We start from the raw sequence: 19,670 nt of genomic DNA, 5'->3' as shown, positions 1-19,670 counted from the left end.
GCAAATTCCTTCCTGTTGAGAGCCCTCTTCCTAGCTTGTGGTGAGGGTCTCCTTCTAGGTGTGTCCTAGCATGGTGAAGAGAGCCATCTCTCCCTCTTCCTCTTTTTATAAGGCAGCAATTCTATCATGGGAGGTCATCTACATGAACTCATTTAATGGTAGTTATCTCCCAAAAGGCCCCATCTCCAAATACCATTGCTTTGGGGGCTAGGGCTTCAACACATGAATTTGGGGGGACACAATTCAGTCCATAGCAACTGGGAAGAGATATTTAAAACAGATGGAACTGACAATGGATTTATTTCCAGAATACACAAGAATCCCTCAAAAAACAGTAAAAGAACAGCAACCTAGTAGAAAAATCAGCAGTGAATACAAATAAGCAATTCCAGAGGAAGAAACTCAATTGGCCAATAAACATATAAAAAGATGCTTAACCACGCTGATAATCAGGGGAATGAGTAATGATAGCATTTGACATCAATCAGTAGAAATTAAGTCTGATGTCAGCCAAGTGTGGGGATTCACAGAACTAATACAGCTGAAGCTCTGTGTCCCCTTAACCTGGCACTCCTGCTTCTCCACCTTCAAGGTCCAAGAGGAGGCAGGAAAGGGGTGTTTGAGGCAGCCCTGGTTTCCATAGTCCTGTGAAGAGCTTGCTGGCTGGCTGAGGGGAAGTCTGTTGCGATGGAATACTGAGCAGTTTCAGCAAATGGATCACATCCTCACACAACCACATGGGCAGACTTCTAAAACAAGCTGTGTGAGAAAGCAAGTTACAGAACAGATACTGTGTAATACCATTTTTGCAAAGTTTCAGAACATATCATCAATACATATATTGTTTTTGAACACCTTCATTTGTAGTAAAAATACCAAAACGAAAGTGGGAATTATATTGAGGGGGACAGAGGAGGAAAGTGGTAAAAGGTAGCTGTACCTGTAACATTTATTTCCTCCAAAAACAGGCAGACTGGGAATAAACAGGACACAGTACCAACATCTGGTAAACCTGGCGGGTGAGTACACGTGCATCCGGGCTTGTCCACATATTTTAAGGATTTCATAATTAAACACTTTTTAAATTCAGTAAGTAAATCCTGTACCCAAAGTCTCAAAGATATCCACCTCTATTTATAGCTTTTCCTTTCGCAAGTATGTCGTTATGCTATTTGGAATTTTTTTTTTTGGGCTGCGTTGGGTCTTCATTGCTGGCACGGGCTTTCTCTAGTCGCAGCGAGCGGGGGCTACTCTTCGTTGCTGTGCGCGGGCTTCTCATTGCGGTGGCTTCTCTTGTTGTGGAGCATGGGCTCTGGGTACACGGGCTTCAGTAGTTGTGACACATGGGCTCAGTAGTTGTGGTTCGCGGGCTCTAGAGCACAGGCTCAGAAGTTGTGGCACACACGGGCATAGTTGCTTTGCGGCATGTGGAATCTTCCCGGACTAGGGCTAGAACCCGTGTCCCCTGCCCTGGCAAGCAGATTCTTAACCACTGCACCACCAGGGAAGTCCCTGGACTTTTTAAAAATGTGGTGTAAAATAGGGACCCACTTTTGTTTTTCTCACTTAATGAGCCGGTTTCCCAGAACAGCCGAACAGAACAGCCTGCCACTGGGCGCCCCAGGATAGGGGTTCTGGACCCGGCTGAGGGCCCAGCACCTCTACCTCCTGTCCCACCTTCTCCTCCCACCCAGAAGAGGCTGGCCTCCCCCTCCCAGTCCTGAGCTGCCATCCTGGCTGGGTCACCTGGGGATGAGGGGGCAGGGAGAAAAGAGGGGGTTTCCAAGGGGCGGGAGGAGGCGCTTTACAGGCGATGGGTATGTTCATCCTCTTGATTGTGGTGATGGTTTCACAGATGTAGAAATGTCAGAACTCACCAAACTGTAGATTTCACTCATGTGCAGTCTTCTGAATGTCAATTATACCTCAATCAAGCTACAAACTGCTGGCCAAATATTTTCAATTTACAAATTTTAAAAACTACATATACATTTTGTGTAGGGTAAGTAAACTGAGAGCAGAGTCAATTTTAGGTCTAGATCACACGCACCCTCCCCGTGGCCTCCTGAAGCCGAGAGCACAGTCCACACTCGTGTTTACTGATATTTATTCAGTTGGGAAGGATTTTTTTCTCACCTTCAAGTTTAGTAAAGTACATTTCTTAGAGTAAAAATAGACCATGAGTTTGTAAGGCACAATTTAATTCCTCCTGACTCAGCCGAGGTTTGGATGATTTTCTTATTTTAACATTTCACTCTGCAGTTGCTGGCACCTGGTCCCATCTTCCTGTGAGGACAGGCATCTCCAGTCCCCACGGCGCCCACATCCCACACCTCCCACGCCTCCCCTGCAGCCAGAATCACAGCCCACAGTCGGGGGATGGGCATCAAGCACCAGCTGGGGAGAGGTTTGTACGCAGATTCAGAACTTCCTTTCTTAGCCTCGGGTCACATTTTCCAGAGGTGAAGATATAATTCACACCATTCTCCTCCCATGGGGTAAAAATTGTCCAAATTACACGTGATGGTGGAAGAGTTAAACTTTAATTCTGCATATTCCTAACATTCCTTATTCCTTCTTCAGCAGACACCTGTCAGGTGCTGTCTCATTGAGATGCTCTGATGTAGGGATGTGATGAGGTGCTCCCCAAATACTCCAAAATGTGAAAATAAAGTTATCCTCTGGGAGTTGAGTTAAGGAACTCCATACTAATAACATGTGTCACCTAGGAAATAATGCAAGATAATCAGTAAATAAATGACTAAAGAGTTATAGAAACCTCTGTCTGCTGACAGGGTAATGTAGGTCTAATCCCAGAGACCTGAACCAGGATGCAGCGGTAAATATGAAATCCAGCAATCCCATCTGAGGGGCTGTTCCCTTGAAGGGCCCGATTAGCACAAGCAAGGAAGAGGGAAGTCCAAAGAAGGATCCGGTCCCCCACGGCCCCTAGGACAGAAGAGCCGAGTTGGGCAGAGCTCTGGCCCGAGAGGTGAGCAGGGAGCCTCTGCCATCTCCCACTGGCCCTCGGGTTTTGCCAGAGAGGGGACCTGAGACTCATGCGATCTCACACACACACACACACACACACACGCACACACACGTTCTCAGCACGCTGGTCTACACATTGGTTTCTAGTGAGTGTGTTTGATGTGAGTCAGGACCCACATGGGATGCCTGCTCACATGCGTTTTCTAGAAGCAGTGGGAGTTGCCAGGTTCATATAATGCAGTCAACCCTTGGCCACGGTTTATTGAGCAAGAGCCAGACCCTGACCCGAAGGGAGCACCTTTCCCAAGAACCGGGATGTGTGTCTGATAGAAGGAATACTGTCTTTCTTCAGGGGGCTGGGCTACAGCTTGCACACAGGGCGGCTGGGACCTGGGCAGAGAGAGCAGAAGGGCAGCGAGGGGAGGGGCAGGTTCACAGAGCAGGTCAAGTGGGAGAAGGAAGAACCCCCGAGCCCTGGGCCCCAGCTTCGTCCCCAAGCTCCAGTGCATCCCAGCCCTGGAGCCTGTGAACTTCCCAGGATCTCCCCCCACATCCCCTCTTCATATCTGTAGCAGCATCCAGCAGAGACCAGCCTAAGTGCCCAGAGGGAAATGCCCCAAGGGGCCCACGCCCAGCCCCCTCCCCGGCCTGGAAAGCCCTGACCCCGGAGAAACCCTCTGCCCTGCTCAAGAGGACACGGCTGCCCTGCTGCAGCATGATGGGGCCTCGGGGCAGAGCCAGGGGTGAGCAGGACCCCACCTGGACACACAGTCCAGGGTGGGGGTGTGACCACTGCAAGGCAGGCTCGGTCTGACCCACACGAGAAGGACAAAGCGATGTGAGGGTCAGAGGAGAGGGGAACATCTGCTGAGCCTCCAACTGGCAAGGTGCTCGGGGATTTACCATCTCTCCCTGATTCACTCAGCGAGCCCACGAGCATGGCCGAGAGGAAGTTCCGGAGGGACAGTCGTGCTTGTGCCAGCCCCCAGCCAGGGCACCGGGCAAAGGGCTCAGTGTGCACCTGGTGGGTGGACCGCGTCCGGGCGAGGTCAGCCTCAGCCTCCCAAGTCTCCTCCTCCATCGGGGTGGCCCAGCCCTGGCAGGTCCCACAGTGCCCGGGGCCACCAGAGACCCTCATGTGGAGGATGCCAACCAAGGGACCAAGAAACAAAGCAGAACGACCTCCAGCCTTTCCGCGGTGACCCGCAGACAAAGCACAGGCAAGCCAGTGAGTTTTACCAAGTTACCATGGCAACAGGAGTCGGCAGAGAAACTCCCCCAGGTTAACAGTTTAGTTAAGTGAATTTTAAAGTTCACTGCATCATGGCGACGACTTGGGGACACCTTGTGTGGCTCACAACACACGGGTCATTCACATATTCATTCAAAAAAATGTACAACGTGGAGCAGGGGCTGGAAGGCTGCACCCCGGTGGTGGGCAGCCCTATGCTGTAGCCATGATGTTTCCTGTTTTTTTTTAAATTAACTTATTTGTTTTGTTTTTGTTTTGGCTGTGTTGGGTCTTCGTTTCTGCACACGGGCTTTCTCTAGTTGCAGAGAGCAGGGGCTACTCTTCGTTGTGGTGCGCGGGCTTCTCATTGTCGTGGCTTCTCGTTGCAGAACACAGGCTCTAGGCGCACAGGCTTCAGTAGTTGTGGCACTCAGGCTCAGTAGTTGTAGCTCGCGGGCTCTAGAGCGCAGGCTCAGTAGTTACGGCGCACGGCCTTAGTTGCTCCGCGGCATGTGGGATCTTCCCAGGCCAGGGCTTGAACCCGTGTCCCCTGCATTGGCAGGCGGATTCTTAACCACTGTGCCACCAGAGAAGCCCGGCTGTGATGTTTTTATGTGTAGTTCTGAAAAGACGTGAGGCATCCTCATGCCATGGAAGGGGGACTCGGAGTGGGCGGGGTCTGTAAATCAGCTTCCACAGCTGAGGTTCACACATAAAAGATGACCCTTCCTTTCAGAGAACCTGGCATTTTCTAAGGGAATTGTAGAGATTGTTAATGTGGAAGGGGACAACCTAATTCTCTGCCAACTGCCACCAAGTCTGAGTGCCACTGCTGGGGCCGGTGTTAGCCCCCTCACCACGTGCACCTGGCCCTCCTTGCCAGCCTGTCCTGGAGCCCACCTGGCAAGTTACACACGCCAGGTGTGCCCATGACCCACAAGCCCCCGGCAGGCGTCCTGGACCTGCAGGACGACAGCTGGGGCTGGTGGACTAAGCCAAACAGCGAGGCAGATTCCTTACAGCCGAACTGACCACCACATGCAGACGATGAGCATGGGCACGGACCTCATGGTCTGTGCAACTGTGATGTTTAACTTTGTGTCAACTTGACGGGGCTAATGTATGCCCAGATAGCTGGTAAATCGGTATCTCTGGGTATTTCTCAGAGATTAGCATTTGATTCAGTAGATGGAAGACCTGCCCTCATCAGTGTGGGCTGAGGAAGGGCAAGTTCCCTCGCTCGCTGCTTGAGCAGGGACATCCACCTTCCGGTGCCCTTGGCTGTCGGAGCCCCTAGTTCTTGGGCCTTTGGACTCAGACTGAATCACACCATCTGCCTTGCCGGGGCTCCAGCTTGCAGTTGGCAGATCATGGGACTTCTCAGCCCCCACAGTCACATGAGCCAGTCCCTATAATAACTCTCCTCCTGTAGATCTATATATATCCTACTGGCTCTGTTTCCTGGAGAATCCTGACTAACAGTAATAAAAGGCTCACTCCTTTCATTCTCTTCTGTCCTCCTGGAGCTACGCTGCTGTTGAGTCCCAGGCCTTCGAATGTGGCTGGCGGGACACCCTCCCCAGGGCCTTCTTTGTCTCCTCCAGGGACGGCAGGCCTCATCTTTCTGGCACGTGGGGTCTATGGTTGCAGCTCCCCAGGAACTGCCTTCACGGTTCTCTTTCCTCCTCCCGTGGCATCACGAGCGCCCATCTGCCTGCCTTGCTGGTAGACTTGATGCCACCACACCCTGGTCTCCGTTTAAATGGCAAGCGGAACTCCTTCTGCCCTGTGGCCTCCCTGCCATGCCCCTGCACCCATGAAGGCGGGAAGGAACTCAGGTGGGTGTGGGTGTCTGGGGCAGAGGGCTCAAGCTCAGGACTCTAGTGGCAGCACCAGGAAATTGCAGGGCAGGCAGCGCCCCCCGCCCCCCTCCAGGACCAGCTGTGGAGGACACCCCTCCCACCAGGGGAGCAGACAGCCTCCCCTTGCCTCAGGGTGGGCTCCCCCTGCGTCAGGACCAGGGCTTCACACATTAGGTAAAAAGTGTTTTCTAAACTCTTCACAGGAAAAAGACAGGAAGTAGACACACCACTAAACGCCCAGATCACCAGTGATTCTGTTCAGGTGCCCTCCTCCTCCTTCTAAAAACATTTGTGAAGTCCAATGAATAGATGTTTTTGCAGTAAAAAGATTATTTTTTAAGTAAATGCATTTTCTGGCAAAACTCTAGGACCTGTGCTTATGCAAATGGACAGTACAGATGGGGGCAGGGTGGGAGGCAGGGAGGAAGGGGGCACCCAAGCCGCATGCCCAGAGGGCAGATCGACAGCTTTGAGCACCTTGAAGTTTGTATCAAACAGCACAGAAAAGAAGCCCAGGATCCAAGTGGCCCCCTTAGGTCCTGGCCTGGGTATGTGTCAAAGAGTGGTCATTGGGGAAGAATTGAGGGTCCAGAGATCCCCCACCCCCTGGGCCTGAGGGAGGGTGCTGGTGACAATGGGGACAGGCCACGTGGAGGACCTAGAAAGTGAGCCCCTAAATGACCAAGGACTAAGTCCTCTAGGGATGTCCCAGCAAAGGACAGACTCCAGGGCAGGTGGGGAGCAACCCTGCCCGTGTCACTGGAGGCCGGCAGAGGTCCCTTCTGCAGCCCACACCCCCGGTGATAGGACCCAGGACACAGGTCTTGTGGAGAGGCTCAAACACGCTTCTCCAGCCTCCCTAGTTTGGCATCTCTTTGCCAAGCAAAGGTCTCAAAGCGGGAGAGCAAGGAAGAGAAGACAGCCTGAAATGCCCCCTTCTCTCCACCCAGGCCATGGGAGCCACCTCAGGACACCCACTGGATGCAGGCAGGAGGGGAAAGGAGGCCAGCCTAGGCAGGGGCTGGGGTGGCAGGACAGCCCTGACCCTGGGTTGTGCAAGGGGGACACCCCTGCGTCCTGGCCTCCTCAACACTCTCGAAGTGCTGGAACCCAGACCTCCCCGGCATGTGTGAGCAGGTCAGCAGGTCAGCCACATTGCCTAGTCACTGCCCCCCATGCATGGGAGACAGGGCCATGGGGAGGGAGTGTGGATGCAGCACAGTTCCTAGAGGAAAGGTCAGTCTCTGCTTCAGACACTCTGCTGGGATTGTCGGGTTTGGCGCTCAGGCTGGGCAGGCGGGAGGCAGGTCGCAGGGATCCGAGAGCAGGTGCAGACCAGCTCCTCTGCCGCACACTGTCCCCTGCCTGTCAGAAATGCCAGCAGACACAAGGTCACTGGGGAGCACTGAGAGGCACCAGGGCCCGCCTCCTGCACAGCCCGGGGGGTGTGAGTGGCCAGGCTGGGGCGGGCAGCAGGCCACCAGGCCGTGTGCGTCTCCTGGAGGTGGATACAGTGGCCCCCTCTGCCCCCTCCCAGCCCTCCACCATCAGTACTCCTCACCCCAGCGACCGGGGGGCCTGCCCAGCACCCACACCCTCCCGCCGCCTGGTCGCCCGCATGCCCCAGGGACCGAGAACATATCTGCCGGCCACCAAACCACAGATGGCCAATCAGCAGTTCCTGTCCTACGAACAAGCCCACCTCTGAGACTGGGGGTCTCCACAGAAGCCCACGCCAACTGCAGCTTCACGGTGTGACTGAACGCTGTGAGCTCCTGCGTGTCCCTCCACCGCTCCCGCCCCAGGACGGGACAGGAGCCAGCCAAAGTCCTAGAACGTTCCTGCCACCACCCTGCGATGGGGACCCAGGAGGCTTAGGGGCCAGGTCCCAAGCAGGGGGGTTACATCTCCTCAGCCATCCTCAAAGGAAGCTGCTGCTCAGAGGACTAGGATGAGCAGGTCTCAAGGGCTGGCCACGCCCCTGGGATTGGTGGGGGAGGAGGGGAAGCAGAGAGCAGTGGCACCTTCCCCCACCCCCATGGGCCCAGCAAGCCCTCAGGCCCCCAGAGAGGATCACCCAGGGGAGCGTCCAAAGAGAGACAGGGTTCCCATCCTCTTCAGGCAAGCCATACTGGTTCTGGTTTTCAGGGAGGCCCCGAGGTCTGCAGTGCAGCTCCATGGGGCTGGCCCCTCCCAGCACCACCCATCTGCCCTGGAAGACTCGAGCCTTGCCCTATGTGTGGAGCAGGGGAACCCAAAAGTGCCCGAGAATACATCTAGAAATACACGTAAGAGACTGAGAGGAAAGGCATCAGGCCCAGCACAGTGACCATCAGTCCACCAGGTGGGTATTTTGGGAAGGGGGCCAAGGACACAGGTGACCCTTGAATGTGGGAGCGGCACATCACCTAGAGCTTAGCAGAGAAGGATGAGAAGTCCGCCAGCGACTGGATGTCGTTAGGGAATGTCAGCCAGGCCCCACCATCAACCACCAGCAGGGCCCCCGTCACGTAGGATGCCAAAGGGCTGGCCAGGAAGAGGGCGCTGTGGGCGATCTCTGTCTTGTTCCCCAGCCTCTGGAGGGGGCTTGCCAGGACCTTTGCCCTCATGCTGGCCTGTGGGCCACCTGGGAAGCAGCGGGAGGCTCAGCCCCTATGGGCCCCAGGACCCCGGGGCCCTCCACCCTCCCCTGCCCAGCTTTCCCTGAACCACACCCAGGAATGTTGGGGGCATCGTTAGCATCATCCTGGGGGAGCAGGAACAGGCCAGGTACAGTAACACCACCACAGAACCAGCACAGGGCCTTTCTCCGCTCACCCTGCCAAGGCTCTGGAGGCTTCAATGGGGCCCCACTTTGTGTCTGGCTCACATATCAAGGCCAGCAGCCCCTGGCCTCTAGCTCTAGGGGGCAGCTGCCCAAGTCCAGCTGACCCTTAGTCCATTGCAGGGCTGTGCGAACTGTCCCCAGCCTGGAGACGGACTCTTTGCCCACCCTGGGAAGCCATGAGGATTTGGCACTGATCCCAGGCCTGTCCCAGCCAGGTGGGAGGGGAGCCCTCGGAGGCACGGGGGGGGGGGGGGCTGTGCTCAGGGGAGCACTCGCTGGGGGGCCTGGGCTCCCCGGGAGCCTTACCCAGCCGCCGGAAGCCCTCCGTGCCGCTGATGGGGCCGGGGGCAAGGCTGTTGACGCGGATGTTCTGGGGGCCCCACTCCACAGCCAGGTGCCGTGTCATCGCATCTGCACGGGAGGCCGGCAGGCATGAGGGAGAAGCAGGGCTGCTCTGCCTTTAGGGGGGCCCGGGTGGGGGTGGGGGCTCAGCATCACTCGGGACACTGCCGGCCTCCGGGGACAGGGACGGGGAGGAACCCACGTGGGCAGACCAGAGGGGGCGCCCGTACCCACGGCCGCCTTGGCAGAGCCTGCATGCACTTGGAGCACCTGCCCGCGGGTACCCAGGGTTGCAGTGATGTTCACGATCACCCCTCCATGGTCCTGCAACACACAAGAGGGGCAGTGAGCAGTGGCCAGAAGCGGGGAGGCCCTGGCCGCGGGACACTCACATGGAAGAACTTCTCGTAGAGTACGCGAGACACGTTGAAGGTGCCCAAGGTGTCGATGTCCATCACAGTCTTGAAGGCGTTGGAGGACAAGGCACTGGCAGGGCACAGGAAGTTCCCGGCTGCACCTGCCAGTGGAAGGAGACAGCAGATGGTGCTGGAGCCCCGGGCAGTTGAAGCATCTGGACCCTCAGGGTGGCCCAGGTTGGCCAGGGAAGGAAACCTGAGCATTTGGACAAGTTCCTGAATGATGGGCAGGATGGGTTTTATGGGTTGGATTGTGTCCCTAAAAATAATTTGCTGAAGTCCCAAACCCTGGTGCCTGTGAACGTGACCTTATTTGAAAAGATGGTCTTTGCAGATGTCATCAAGGTAAGATTAGATCATACTGAATTAGGGTGGCCTAAGCCCAAGGATTGGCGTTCTTAAAAAGAAGAGGACACAGACGTGTACAGGGAATGGCAGTGTGAAGGAGGCAGAGGCTGGAGGGGTGCAGCCCAGAGCCAAGGCCCGCCAGGCAGCAACCCCAGGAGCTGAGGGCAGGGCCTGGGAAAGAAGCTCCCCCGAGCCTTGTTTTCAGACTTCTGGCCTCCAGACTGTGAGAGAATATATTTCTGTTGTTTTAAGCTGCCCAGCTTATGACTTTTTCAGTGGCAGGAAAATAATACGCAGGATGTTTTTAAAGGAAATTTCAGCAAAAATGAACCTGAATGTAAAATAGGGACTATAGTTAACCGTATGTATCAATATAGGTTCCTCGGTTGTAACAAATGCAAGGTGTTCATAGTACGTGGAGTTCTCTGTACTATCTGCTCAATTAGTCTGCGAATCTAAAACCATACTAAAACAATAACGTGTAGTCCTTTTTCTTTAAGGGGGAATTTCAGGACACAAGAGTGGCCCTACTCTTGATTCAGCCTAGTTCACGGGGCATCCTCTTGAGCCACGGCTGCACTGACCCGGGAGGAGCTGAGTTAGGCCAAGACAGTGGCCTGGAGCCAGGACAGTTCCGGGGCCTCCAAACAGGGAGATCTGGTATTGCTGACCTGTCAGAAGCCCCCTGGCCAGAAGGCCAAAGCAATGTGGAGGAGACGTTAGTGACTTCAGAGCACGGCCACCACCACTGCCACCATGTGCCTCCTCAACAAGCCCAAGGGTGAGATGACCCCGGAGGAGCTGCAGAAGCGGGAGAAGGAGGAGTTTAACATGGGTCCACTCCCCGTGCTCACACAGTCGGTCAAGAACAACACCCAAGTGCTCATCAATTGCCGCAACAAGAAGCTCCTGGGCCGTGTGAAGGCCTTTGATAGGCACCGCAACATGGTGCTGGAGGAAGTGAAGGAGGTGTGGACCAAGGTCCCCAAGAATGGCAAGAGCAAGAAGAAGTCCAAGCCAGTCAACAAGGACCGCTACATCTCCAAGATGGTCCTGTGTGGGGACTCGGTCATTGTGGTCCTGCGGAACCCGCTCATGCATCGCCAGCAAGAAGGGGCCTTCTCCCCACCGTTAGAACTTGCCCCCTCGTTTTTCAAAGACCTGCCCTTTGCGCTGGGAATAATAAAGTCCTGTGTTTTTTCTTAAAAAAAAAAGGAAGCCCCCTGGCCTCGCTCAACAGTGACTCACAGTTAATGAGAATGTCGATCTTCCCGAACTCCTTCAGAGCCTGCTCCACGGCTGCCATGATGGCCAGGGGAGCTCGGACATCCAGAGATAAAGGGAGGCACCTCTGGCCAGTGGCAGCAGCCAGCTTTCTGGCAGCCTAGAAGCCGGACAGGAAGAGAGAGGTGGGCAGCAGGCCTGTGACCTCAGCCTGGAGGAACAGCCCTTCAGAATCTGATGAGGATGATGAGCCAGGTTCTGCCAGGAAGCCGGGCTCTGCTGCGGAAACCCACTCTGCAGAGACACAGCTGGCAAGTGGCCACTCCCCAGGGCCATGACCCCTGGTGGACACTGCTAAGACAGCCCGCACCCTTTCCCCTCTCATCACCCTCCAGGCCCGTGGTCACTAGTCACAGGTCAACGGCAGCTCCAGCTGACATCCAGTCCCTGCCCCGAGACCAGCCATGGCAGTGGAGAGACTCTCCACCCTCATGACCCTGGTGAGCCCAGAGATCTGTCTTGGGGCCACATTACCACCCAACATAAGGGTTCCTGCATAGTACCCAATAAGTAGATTCTTTAAAAAGACAAGGATGTCCCTGCAGGCCACTTCCATTGAAGCTCTGTATTTGGAAGAGGGGCAGGTTTTGGTGTAATCATCCTCTGGACCTCAGGACCCTCCAGGCCCAGGCTCCCAGCCCCCAAAGCCGCCCATGGATGTGTGGGCACAGGAGAGACCCCTTACCATCGACACTCTAGGAAGACTTCTGCTGGCGATGACTGTGTGGCAGCCGTGCCTGCAAAGCCAGAGGGCAGGCGTGAGGGCAGCAAGGTGCAAGGGACACGCCCAGCCGGGCTCCTGCCTGGCGCTCAAAGCAAAGGTCCCCCTCCCCGAAGGGTCTCTCAGGCTTAAACACCAGCCTAGGGCTGAAGGCACAGCTAGTAGAGGACCCAGGGGCCTCCGTGGGGCTGAGTGACTGTGGCAGGACCTCAGGCAGCCACCACTGGTTTCTGGGCTGGGTCTCTCTGGCACGAGGTATGCCAGCCATGCAGGGATGTGGGCCTTGCCCCAAACACCATGTGAGCAGCTGTGAGTCTCGGACACAGGGCCCAGACTCTGCATGAGTCCTGCTGGGTCCACCTGGGTCTCCCAGGAGGATGGTGTGAAGGACAGAGAGCCCATTCCAGGGCCAGGGCACCTCCCCTGCCTTACCTCCCGAAAAACCCAGCCTCAAACTCAGTAACAGTACCAGCTACCACCTGCTAAGCCAGTCCCACTGAATCCTCAGAACACCACAGCCAGCTGGCCACACTCTGCTCAGAGAAGCAACAAAGCTTCCAGCTCGGAAAACAAATTCACCTGGAATGGATGAGTCCCAAAATCTCATCCAGTGGGACATCTCTGAAAAGCAGGGTCCTGGAGGAAACCAGCTTCATCTCCCCTAACCCCAGCCTAACTCTAGGCCTCTCCTAGGTGGGGATGACAAACTGTTGACCTGGGCCTGAGACCACAGACCTTGTGTCCCAAGAGACACTGTGCTCTGCATGGTGCCAGGGTCCAACTCGGCCCACCCTGACCCTGGCTCGGCAAGGCCCTGGGGGACCCTGCAGTAGAATTACCTCAACCTTTGGATCCTCCCGCTTTGTACAAATGGGGGTGCTGAGGCCAGAGACAAACAGTCTAGACTAATCTCTAGGAGAGGCTGGAGTCTTGCCTCTCCCAGGACAGCACTTGACCCCTTTCAGATGCTCTCTGATGGCCCTGGACCTAGAGGGGTTCCCACCACCCACTGGCATTTTGCCCAAGATCCCAGGGTCCAGTGGGGTCCATGCAAGGGGGTGGGGAGCAAGATGGGGCACAGAGCAGTGCTTACCGCATGAAAATCTCAGCAATCCGGAACCCGATTCCAGAGCCACCGCCTGTGATGAAGGCTACCTTGTCCCTGAGAGAAGAAAACAGAGGCTCTTTAAAGAGGCCCCTGTTAAATGGGGGCAGGGGAGGAGGTGCTCTTGGAGGACATTGACCCTCTGCACTGGGCACTTCTGTCAAATTTGAGAAACGCTGCTTTTTTATTTTTATTTTTTAATAAATTTATTTATTTATTTATTTATGGCTGTGTTGGGTCCTTGTTTCTGCGCAAGGGCTTTCTCCAGTTGCGGCAAGCGGGGGCCACTCTTCATCGCGGTGCGTGGGCCTCTCACTGTCGCAGCCTCTCCCATTGCGGAGCACACACTCCAGACGCGCAGGCTCAGTAGTTGTGGCTCACGGGCTCAGTTGCTCCGCAGCATGTGGGATCTTCCCAGACCAGGCCTCGAACCTGTGTCCCTTGCATTGGCAGGCAGACTCTCAACCACTGCGCCACCAGGGAAGCCCCAAGAAACGCTGCTTTTTAAAGTCCTCAGCTTTTTGAATCTTTGGGAAGAATGTCTCTATGCATAAAAGTCTCTATGCAGAAAGTTATCAATTAAGTGAGAAATGTTTTCAAAACATACAAGCCTTCCTCCAGCCACCCTCTAAGCAGATAGGGTAGAGGGTTCCTGGAGAAAGAGAAACAGGTATGGCTTTCTTGACATAAGAGAAGCATTTTTGGCCTAAGACATTCTATGATCTAAGCCTGGTCACAGTCTTGTCCTCGAACAGGTCTCAAAAGAATACAGAAACTGGGACTTCCCTGGTGGTCCAGTGGTTAAGACTCTGAGCTCCTGATGCAGGGGCCCCAGGTTGGATCCCTGGTTAGGGAACTAGATCCCGCATGCCACAACTGAAGATCCCACATGCCATCCCATGTGTCACAACTAAGACCCAGTGCAGCCAAATAAATAAATTTTTTTGTTAAATAAAAATGGGTAGGGGTCACATATATACGCTGTCTACAAGAGACCCACTTCAGACTTAGGGACACATACAGACTGAAAGTGAGAGGATGGAAAAAGATATTCCATGCAAATGGAAATCAAAAGAAAGCTGGAGTAGCAATACTTATATCAGATTAAATAGACTTTAAAATAAAGAATGTTACAAGAAACAAGGAAGGACACTACATAACGATCAAGGGATCAATCCAGGAAGAAGAAATAACAATTATAAATATATATACACCCAACATAGGAGCACCTCAATACATAAGCCAACTGCTAACAGCTATAAAAGAGGAAATCGACAGTAACACAATAACAGTGAGGGACTTTGGGCTTCCCTGGTGGCTCAGTGGTTAAGAATCTGCCTGCCAATGCAGGGGACACAGGGTCGAGCCCTGGCCTGGAAGATCCCACATACCGTGGAGCAACTAAGCCCGTGTGCCACAACTACTGAGCCTGTGCTCTAGAGCCCGTGCTCCACAACTACTGAGCCCACGCACCACAACTACTGAAGCCTGTGCGCCTAGAGGCTGTGCTCTGCAACAAGAGAAGCCACCGCAATGAGAAGCCTGCACAACACAACGAAGGGTACCCCTGCTCGCTGCAACCAGAGAAAACCTGCATGCAGCAACAAAGACCCAACACAGTCAAAAATAAATAAATAAAATAAATTAAAAAATAATAATAATAATAGTGGGGGACTTTGACACCTCACTTACACCAATGGACAGATAATCCAGACAGAAAATTAAAAACGAAACACAAGCTTTAAATGACACAATAGACCAGATAGATTTAATTGTTATTTATAGGACATTCCATCCAAAAACAGCAGATTACACTTTCTTTTCAAGTGCACACGGAACGTTCTCCAGTATAGATCACATCTTGGGTCACAAATCAAGCCTCGGTAAATTTAAGAAAACTGAAATCATATCAAGCATCTTTTCCGACCACAACGCCATGAGATTAGAAATCAATTACAGGGGAAAAAAACGTAAAAAACATAAACACATGGAGGCTAAACAATACACTACTAAATAACCAAGAGATCACTGAAGAAATCAAAGAGGAAATCAAAAATACCTAGAGACAAATGACAATGAAAACAAGATGATCCAAAACCTATGGGATGCAGCAAAAGCAGTTCTAAGAGGGAAGTTTATAGCAATACAAACCTACCTCAAGAAACAAGAAAAATCTCAAATAAACAATCTAACCTTACACCTAAAGGAACTAAAGAAAGAAGAACAAACAAAACCCAAAGTTAGTAGAAGGAAAGAAATCATAAAGATCAGAGCAGAAATAAATGAAATAGAAACAAAGAAAACAATAGCAAAGATCAATAAAACTAAAAGCTGGTTCTTTGAGAAGATAAACAAAATTGATAAACCTTTAGCCAGACTCATCAAGAAAAAGAGGGAGAGGACTCAAATCAATAAAATCAGAAATGAAAAAGGAGAGGTTACAATGGACACTGCAGAAATACAAAGCATCCTAAGAGACTACTACAAGCAACTCTATGCCAATAAAATGGACAACCTGGAAGAAGTGGACAAATTCTTAGAAAGGTATAACCTTCCAAGACTGAACCAGGAAGAAACAGATAATATGAACAGATCAATCACAAGTAATGAAATTGAAACTGTGATTAAAAATCTTTCAACAAACAAAAGTCCAGGACCAGATGGCTTCACAAGTGAATTCTATCAAACATTTAGAGAAGAGCTAACACCCATCCTCCTCAAACTCTTCCAAAAAATTGCAGAGGAAGGAACACTCCCAAACTCATTCTATGAGGCCACCATCACCCTGATACCAAAACCAGATAAAGATACTGCAGAAAAAGAAAATTACAGACCAATATCACTGATGAATATAGATGCAAAAATCCTCAACAAAATACTAGCAAACAGAATCCAACAACACATTAAAAGGATCATACACCATGATCAAGTGGGATTTATCCCAGGGACGCAAGGATTCTTCAATATATGCAAATCAATCAATGTGATACACCATATTAACAAATTGAAGAATGAAAACCATATGATCATCTCAATAGATGCAGAAAAAGCTTTTGACAAAATTCAACAACCATTTATGATAAAAACTCTCCAGAAAGTGGGCATAGAGGGAACCTACCTCAACATAATAAAGGCCATATATGACAAACCCACAGCAAACATCATTCTCAATGGTGAAAAACTGAAAGCACTTCCTCTAAGATCAGGAACAAAACAAGGATGTCCAATCTTGCCACTATTATTCAGCATAGTTTTGGAAGTCCTAACCACTGCAATCAGAGAAGAAAAAGAAATAAAAGGAATACAAATTGGAAAAGAAGAAGTAAAACTGTCACTGCAGATGACATGATACTATACACAGAGAATCCTAAAGATGCCACCAGAAAACTACTAGAGCTAATCAATGAATTTGGTAAAGTTGCAGGATACAAAATTAATGCACAGAAATCTCTTGCATTCCTATACACTAACAACGAAAGATCAGAAAGAGAAATTAAGGAAACAATCCCATTTACCATTGCAACAAAAAGAATAAAATACCTAGGAACAAACCTACCTAAGGAGGTAAAAGACCTGTACTCAGAAAACTATAAGACACTGATGAAAGAAATCAAAGATGATACCAACAGATGGAGAGATATACCATGTTCTTGGATTGGAAGAATCAATATTGTGAAAATGACTATACTACCCAAAGAAATCTACAGATTCAATGCAATCCCTATCAAATTACCAGTGGCATTTTTTACAGAACTAGAACAAAAAATCTTAAAATTTGTGTGGAGACACAAAAGACCCCGAATAGCCAAAGCAGTCTTGAAGGAAAAAAAGGGAGCTGGAGGAATCAGACTCCCTGACTTCAGACTATACTACAAAGCTACAGTAATCAAGACAATATGGTACTGGCACAAAAACAGAAATACAGATCAGTGGAACAGGATAGAAAGCCCAGAGATAAACCCATGCACCTATGGTCAACTAATCTATGACAAAGGAGGCAAGGATATACAATGGAGAAAAGACAGTCTCTTCAATAAGTGGTGCTGGGAGCACTGGACAGCTACATGTAAAAGAATGAAATTAGAACACTCCCTAACACCATACACAAAAATAAACTCAAAATGGATTAAAGACTTAAATGTAAGACTGGACACTATAAAACTCTTAGAGGAAAACATAGGAAGAACACTCTTTGACATAAATCACAGCAAGGTCTTTTTTGACCCAACTCCTAGAGTAATGGAAATAAAAACAAAAATAAACAAATGGGACCTAATGAAACTTAAAAGCTTTTGCAGAGCAAAGGAAACTACAAACAAGACGAAAAGACAACCCTCAGAATGGGAGAAAATATTTGCAAATGAATCAACAAAGGATTAATCTCCAAAATATATAAACAGCTCATGCAGCTCAATATTAAAAAAACAAACAATCCAATCAAAAAATGGGCAGAAGACCTAAATAGACATTACTCCAAAGAAGACATACAGATGGCCAAGAGGCACATGAAAAGCTGCTCAACATCACTAATTATTAGAGAAATGCAAATCAAAACTACAATGAGGTATCACCTCACACGGGTTAGAATGAGAATCATCAGAAAATCTGCAAACAACAAATGCTGGAGAGGGTGTGGAGAAAAGGGAACCCTCCTACACTGTTGGTGGGAATGTAAATTGATACAGTCACTATGGAGAACAGTATGGAGGTTCCTTAAAAAACTAAAAATAGAATTACCCTATGACCCAGCAATCCCACTACTGGGCATATACCCAGAGAAAACCATAATTCAAAAAGACACATGCACCCCAATGTTCATGGCAGCACTATTAACAATAGCCAGGTCATGGAAGCAACCTAAATGCCCATCGACAGACAAATGGATAAAGAAGATGTGGTACATATATACAATGGAATATTACTCAGCCATAAAAAGGAACGAAATTGGGTCATTTGTAGATACGTGGATGGACCTAGAGACTGCCATACAGAGTGAAGTAAGTCAGAAAGAGAAAAACAAATATCATATATTAACGCATATATGTGGAACATAGAAAATGGTACAGATGAACCGGTTTGCAGGGCAGAAATAGAGACACAGATGTAGAGAACAAACGTATGGACACCAAGGGGGGAAAGTGGCGGGGAGGCATGCTGGTGGGATGAATTTGGGAGTTTGGGATTGACATATATACACTAATATGTATAAAATAGATAACTAATAAGAACCTGCTAGGGCTTCCCTGGTGGCGCAGTGGTTGAGAATCTGCCTGCTAATGCAGGGGACAAGGGTTCGAGCCCTGGTCTGGGAAGATCCCACATGCCGCGGAGCAACTGGGCCCGTGAGCCACAACTGCTGAGCCTGCGCGTCTGGAGCCTGTGCTCCACAACAAGAGAGGCCGCGATAGTGAGAGGCCCGCGCACCGTGATGAAGAGTGGCTCCCACTTGCCACAATTAGAGAAAGCCCTCGCACAGAAACGAAGACCCAACAAGTCCAAAAAAAAAAAGAACCTGCTGTATAAAAAGATAAATAAAATAAAATTCAAAAAAAAAATGGGTAGGGGTCAAACTCTATCCAAGTTAAAAAAAAAAAAGAATACAGAAACTAACGATTGTCATCAGGCAAGAGAAGTAACAATAGCAAAGATAATAAATCAGGTTTAAAGACTCCCAGTTTTGTTTCCATGGTAAAGATTAGCCTGAAGTGCTCAACCACCAGATCAACTGGAACCTCAGGGATGATGACCCTCGTGACTTCAATCAACTAAAGCTTGGACTCTCAACCGCCCAAACCCTTCATGAAGATGCATGCACCTTTAGCTTAAAACTTCCCCAAATTTGCTGTGCGGGGAGACACCGCTTTAGGGAAAATCTCCAATGTTCTCCTTATTTGCTGCTAGTAATAATAAATCCTTCCTTCTCCTGACCTTTGGCTTGGTTGTGTCCTTTGACACTCACCCCCACCTCGGAGCATTACTAATGAACACCCGCCACCACCCACAGGACAAACAAACCGTGCTCACAGCCATGCAAAGATCAGAACACCAGCAGTTGCATCTCTGGGGCACCTGGACCCCCGGACAGTCTGGCCACCAGGCATGGGGTCCTCACGCATCCCAGTAAAACCGCAGTCCCCGTGCAGCCCGCACCGCAGGCGCTCCCGCCCCCTGCCCGGCTCCCTGGGGCGTCCCCGACACGGCCCTCACCGAAGCAAGTCCGGACAGAAGAGGTGGCGGTACTCCGGGAGACAGTCGTCCTCCCTGACGTCGGGCGGTGGCTGGGCCATGGCGCTCGGTGCTGGCCTGGGCGGCTAGAACAGCAGGGACCCACCGGGATCAGGATTCCGACCTCGTCCTCCGGGGACAGGCGGCGCTGTGCCCGCGCCCTCCTCTCGGGCTGGCCTGGGACGAGGAGGCCCCGCCCACCCGGCGCTCGCCCCTCTCGGGACGCCCCGCCTCCGCGTGCCCGCTCTCCTCCCAGGAAGCCCCGTCTCCGCGTCCCCTCGCTCCTCCCAGGACGCCCCAACCACCCCGGCCCTCCCT

The 19,670-nt window shown here is 51.4% G+C and overlaps 1 protein-coding gene and 1 pseudogene across 8 annotated transcripts; one reads left to right on the top strand and one right to left on the bottom strand.

The window, feature by feature from the left end:
• Positions 1-284: 284 nt before the first annotated feature.
• DECR2 (2,4-dienoyl-CoA reductase 2) lies at positions 285-19,606 on the bottom strand. Of its 7 annotated transcripts, none has more exons than XM_082430863.1 (9): positions 19,335-19,606; positions 13,116-13,184; positions 11,987-12,038; positions 11,266-11,401; positions 9,646-9,770; positions 9,484-9,577; positions 9,218-9,322; positions 8,493-8,710; positions 658-759 (listed from the first exon to the last, which is right to left on the bottom strand). In XM_082430863.1, the coding sequence occupies exons 1-8, from the start codon at positions 19,412-19,414 to the stop codon at positions 8,493-8,495; spliced, it is 879 nt and encodes a 292-aa protein (XP_082286989.1). In that variant the 5' UTR covers positions 19,415-19,606; the 3' UTR covers positions 658-759. The 7 variants fall into 7 exon arrangements, 6 of the variants coding, with proteins under 6 accessions (XP_082286990.1, XP_082286989.1, XP_082286986.1 ...); XM_082430860.1 differs by lacking the exon at positions 658-759 and adding an exon at positions 2,091-2,725; XM_082430862.1 differs by lacking the exon at positions 658-759 and adding an exon at positions 4,224-4,973.
• Positions 9,781-11,257, top strand: LOC309645580 (small nuclear ribonucleoprotein Sm D2 pseudogene; annotated as a pseudogene). The gene has a single exon. The product of its transcript is annotated as a small nuclear ribonucleoprotein Sm D2 pseudogene (transcript).
• Positions 19,607-19,670: the final 64 nt, after the last annotated feature.

This window comes from Balaenoptera physalus, assembly GCF_965194825.1.
Source record: "Balaenoptera physalus genome assembly, chromosome: 16".
NCBI classification, from domain to species: Eukaryota; Metazoa; Chordata; class Mammalia; order Artiodactyla; family Balaenopteridae; genus Balaenoptera; species Balaenoptera physalus.
This window is presented reverse-complemented; position numbering and strand designations above follow the sequence as displayed.

Bases quoted from the DNA above. Each gene is read 5' to 3' on its own strand.
- DECR2 (XM_082430863.1), bottom strand. From the start codon at position 19,414: ATGGCCCAGCCACCGCCCGACGTCAGGGAGGACGACTGTCTCCCGGAG. The intron at 12,039-13,115 runs GTAAGCACTGCT...CTGGCTTTGCAG, and splicing joins ATTGCTGAGATTTTCATGCG to GCACGGCTGCCACACAGTCA. The intron at 8,711-9,217 runs GTAAGGCTCCCG...GCTGCTTCCCAG, and splicing joins GGAGGGCTTCCGGCGGCTGG to GTGGCCCACAGGCCAGCATG.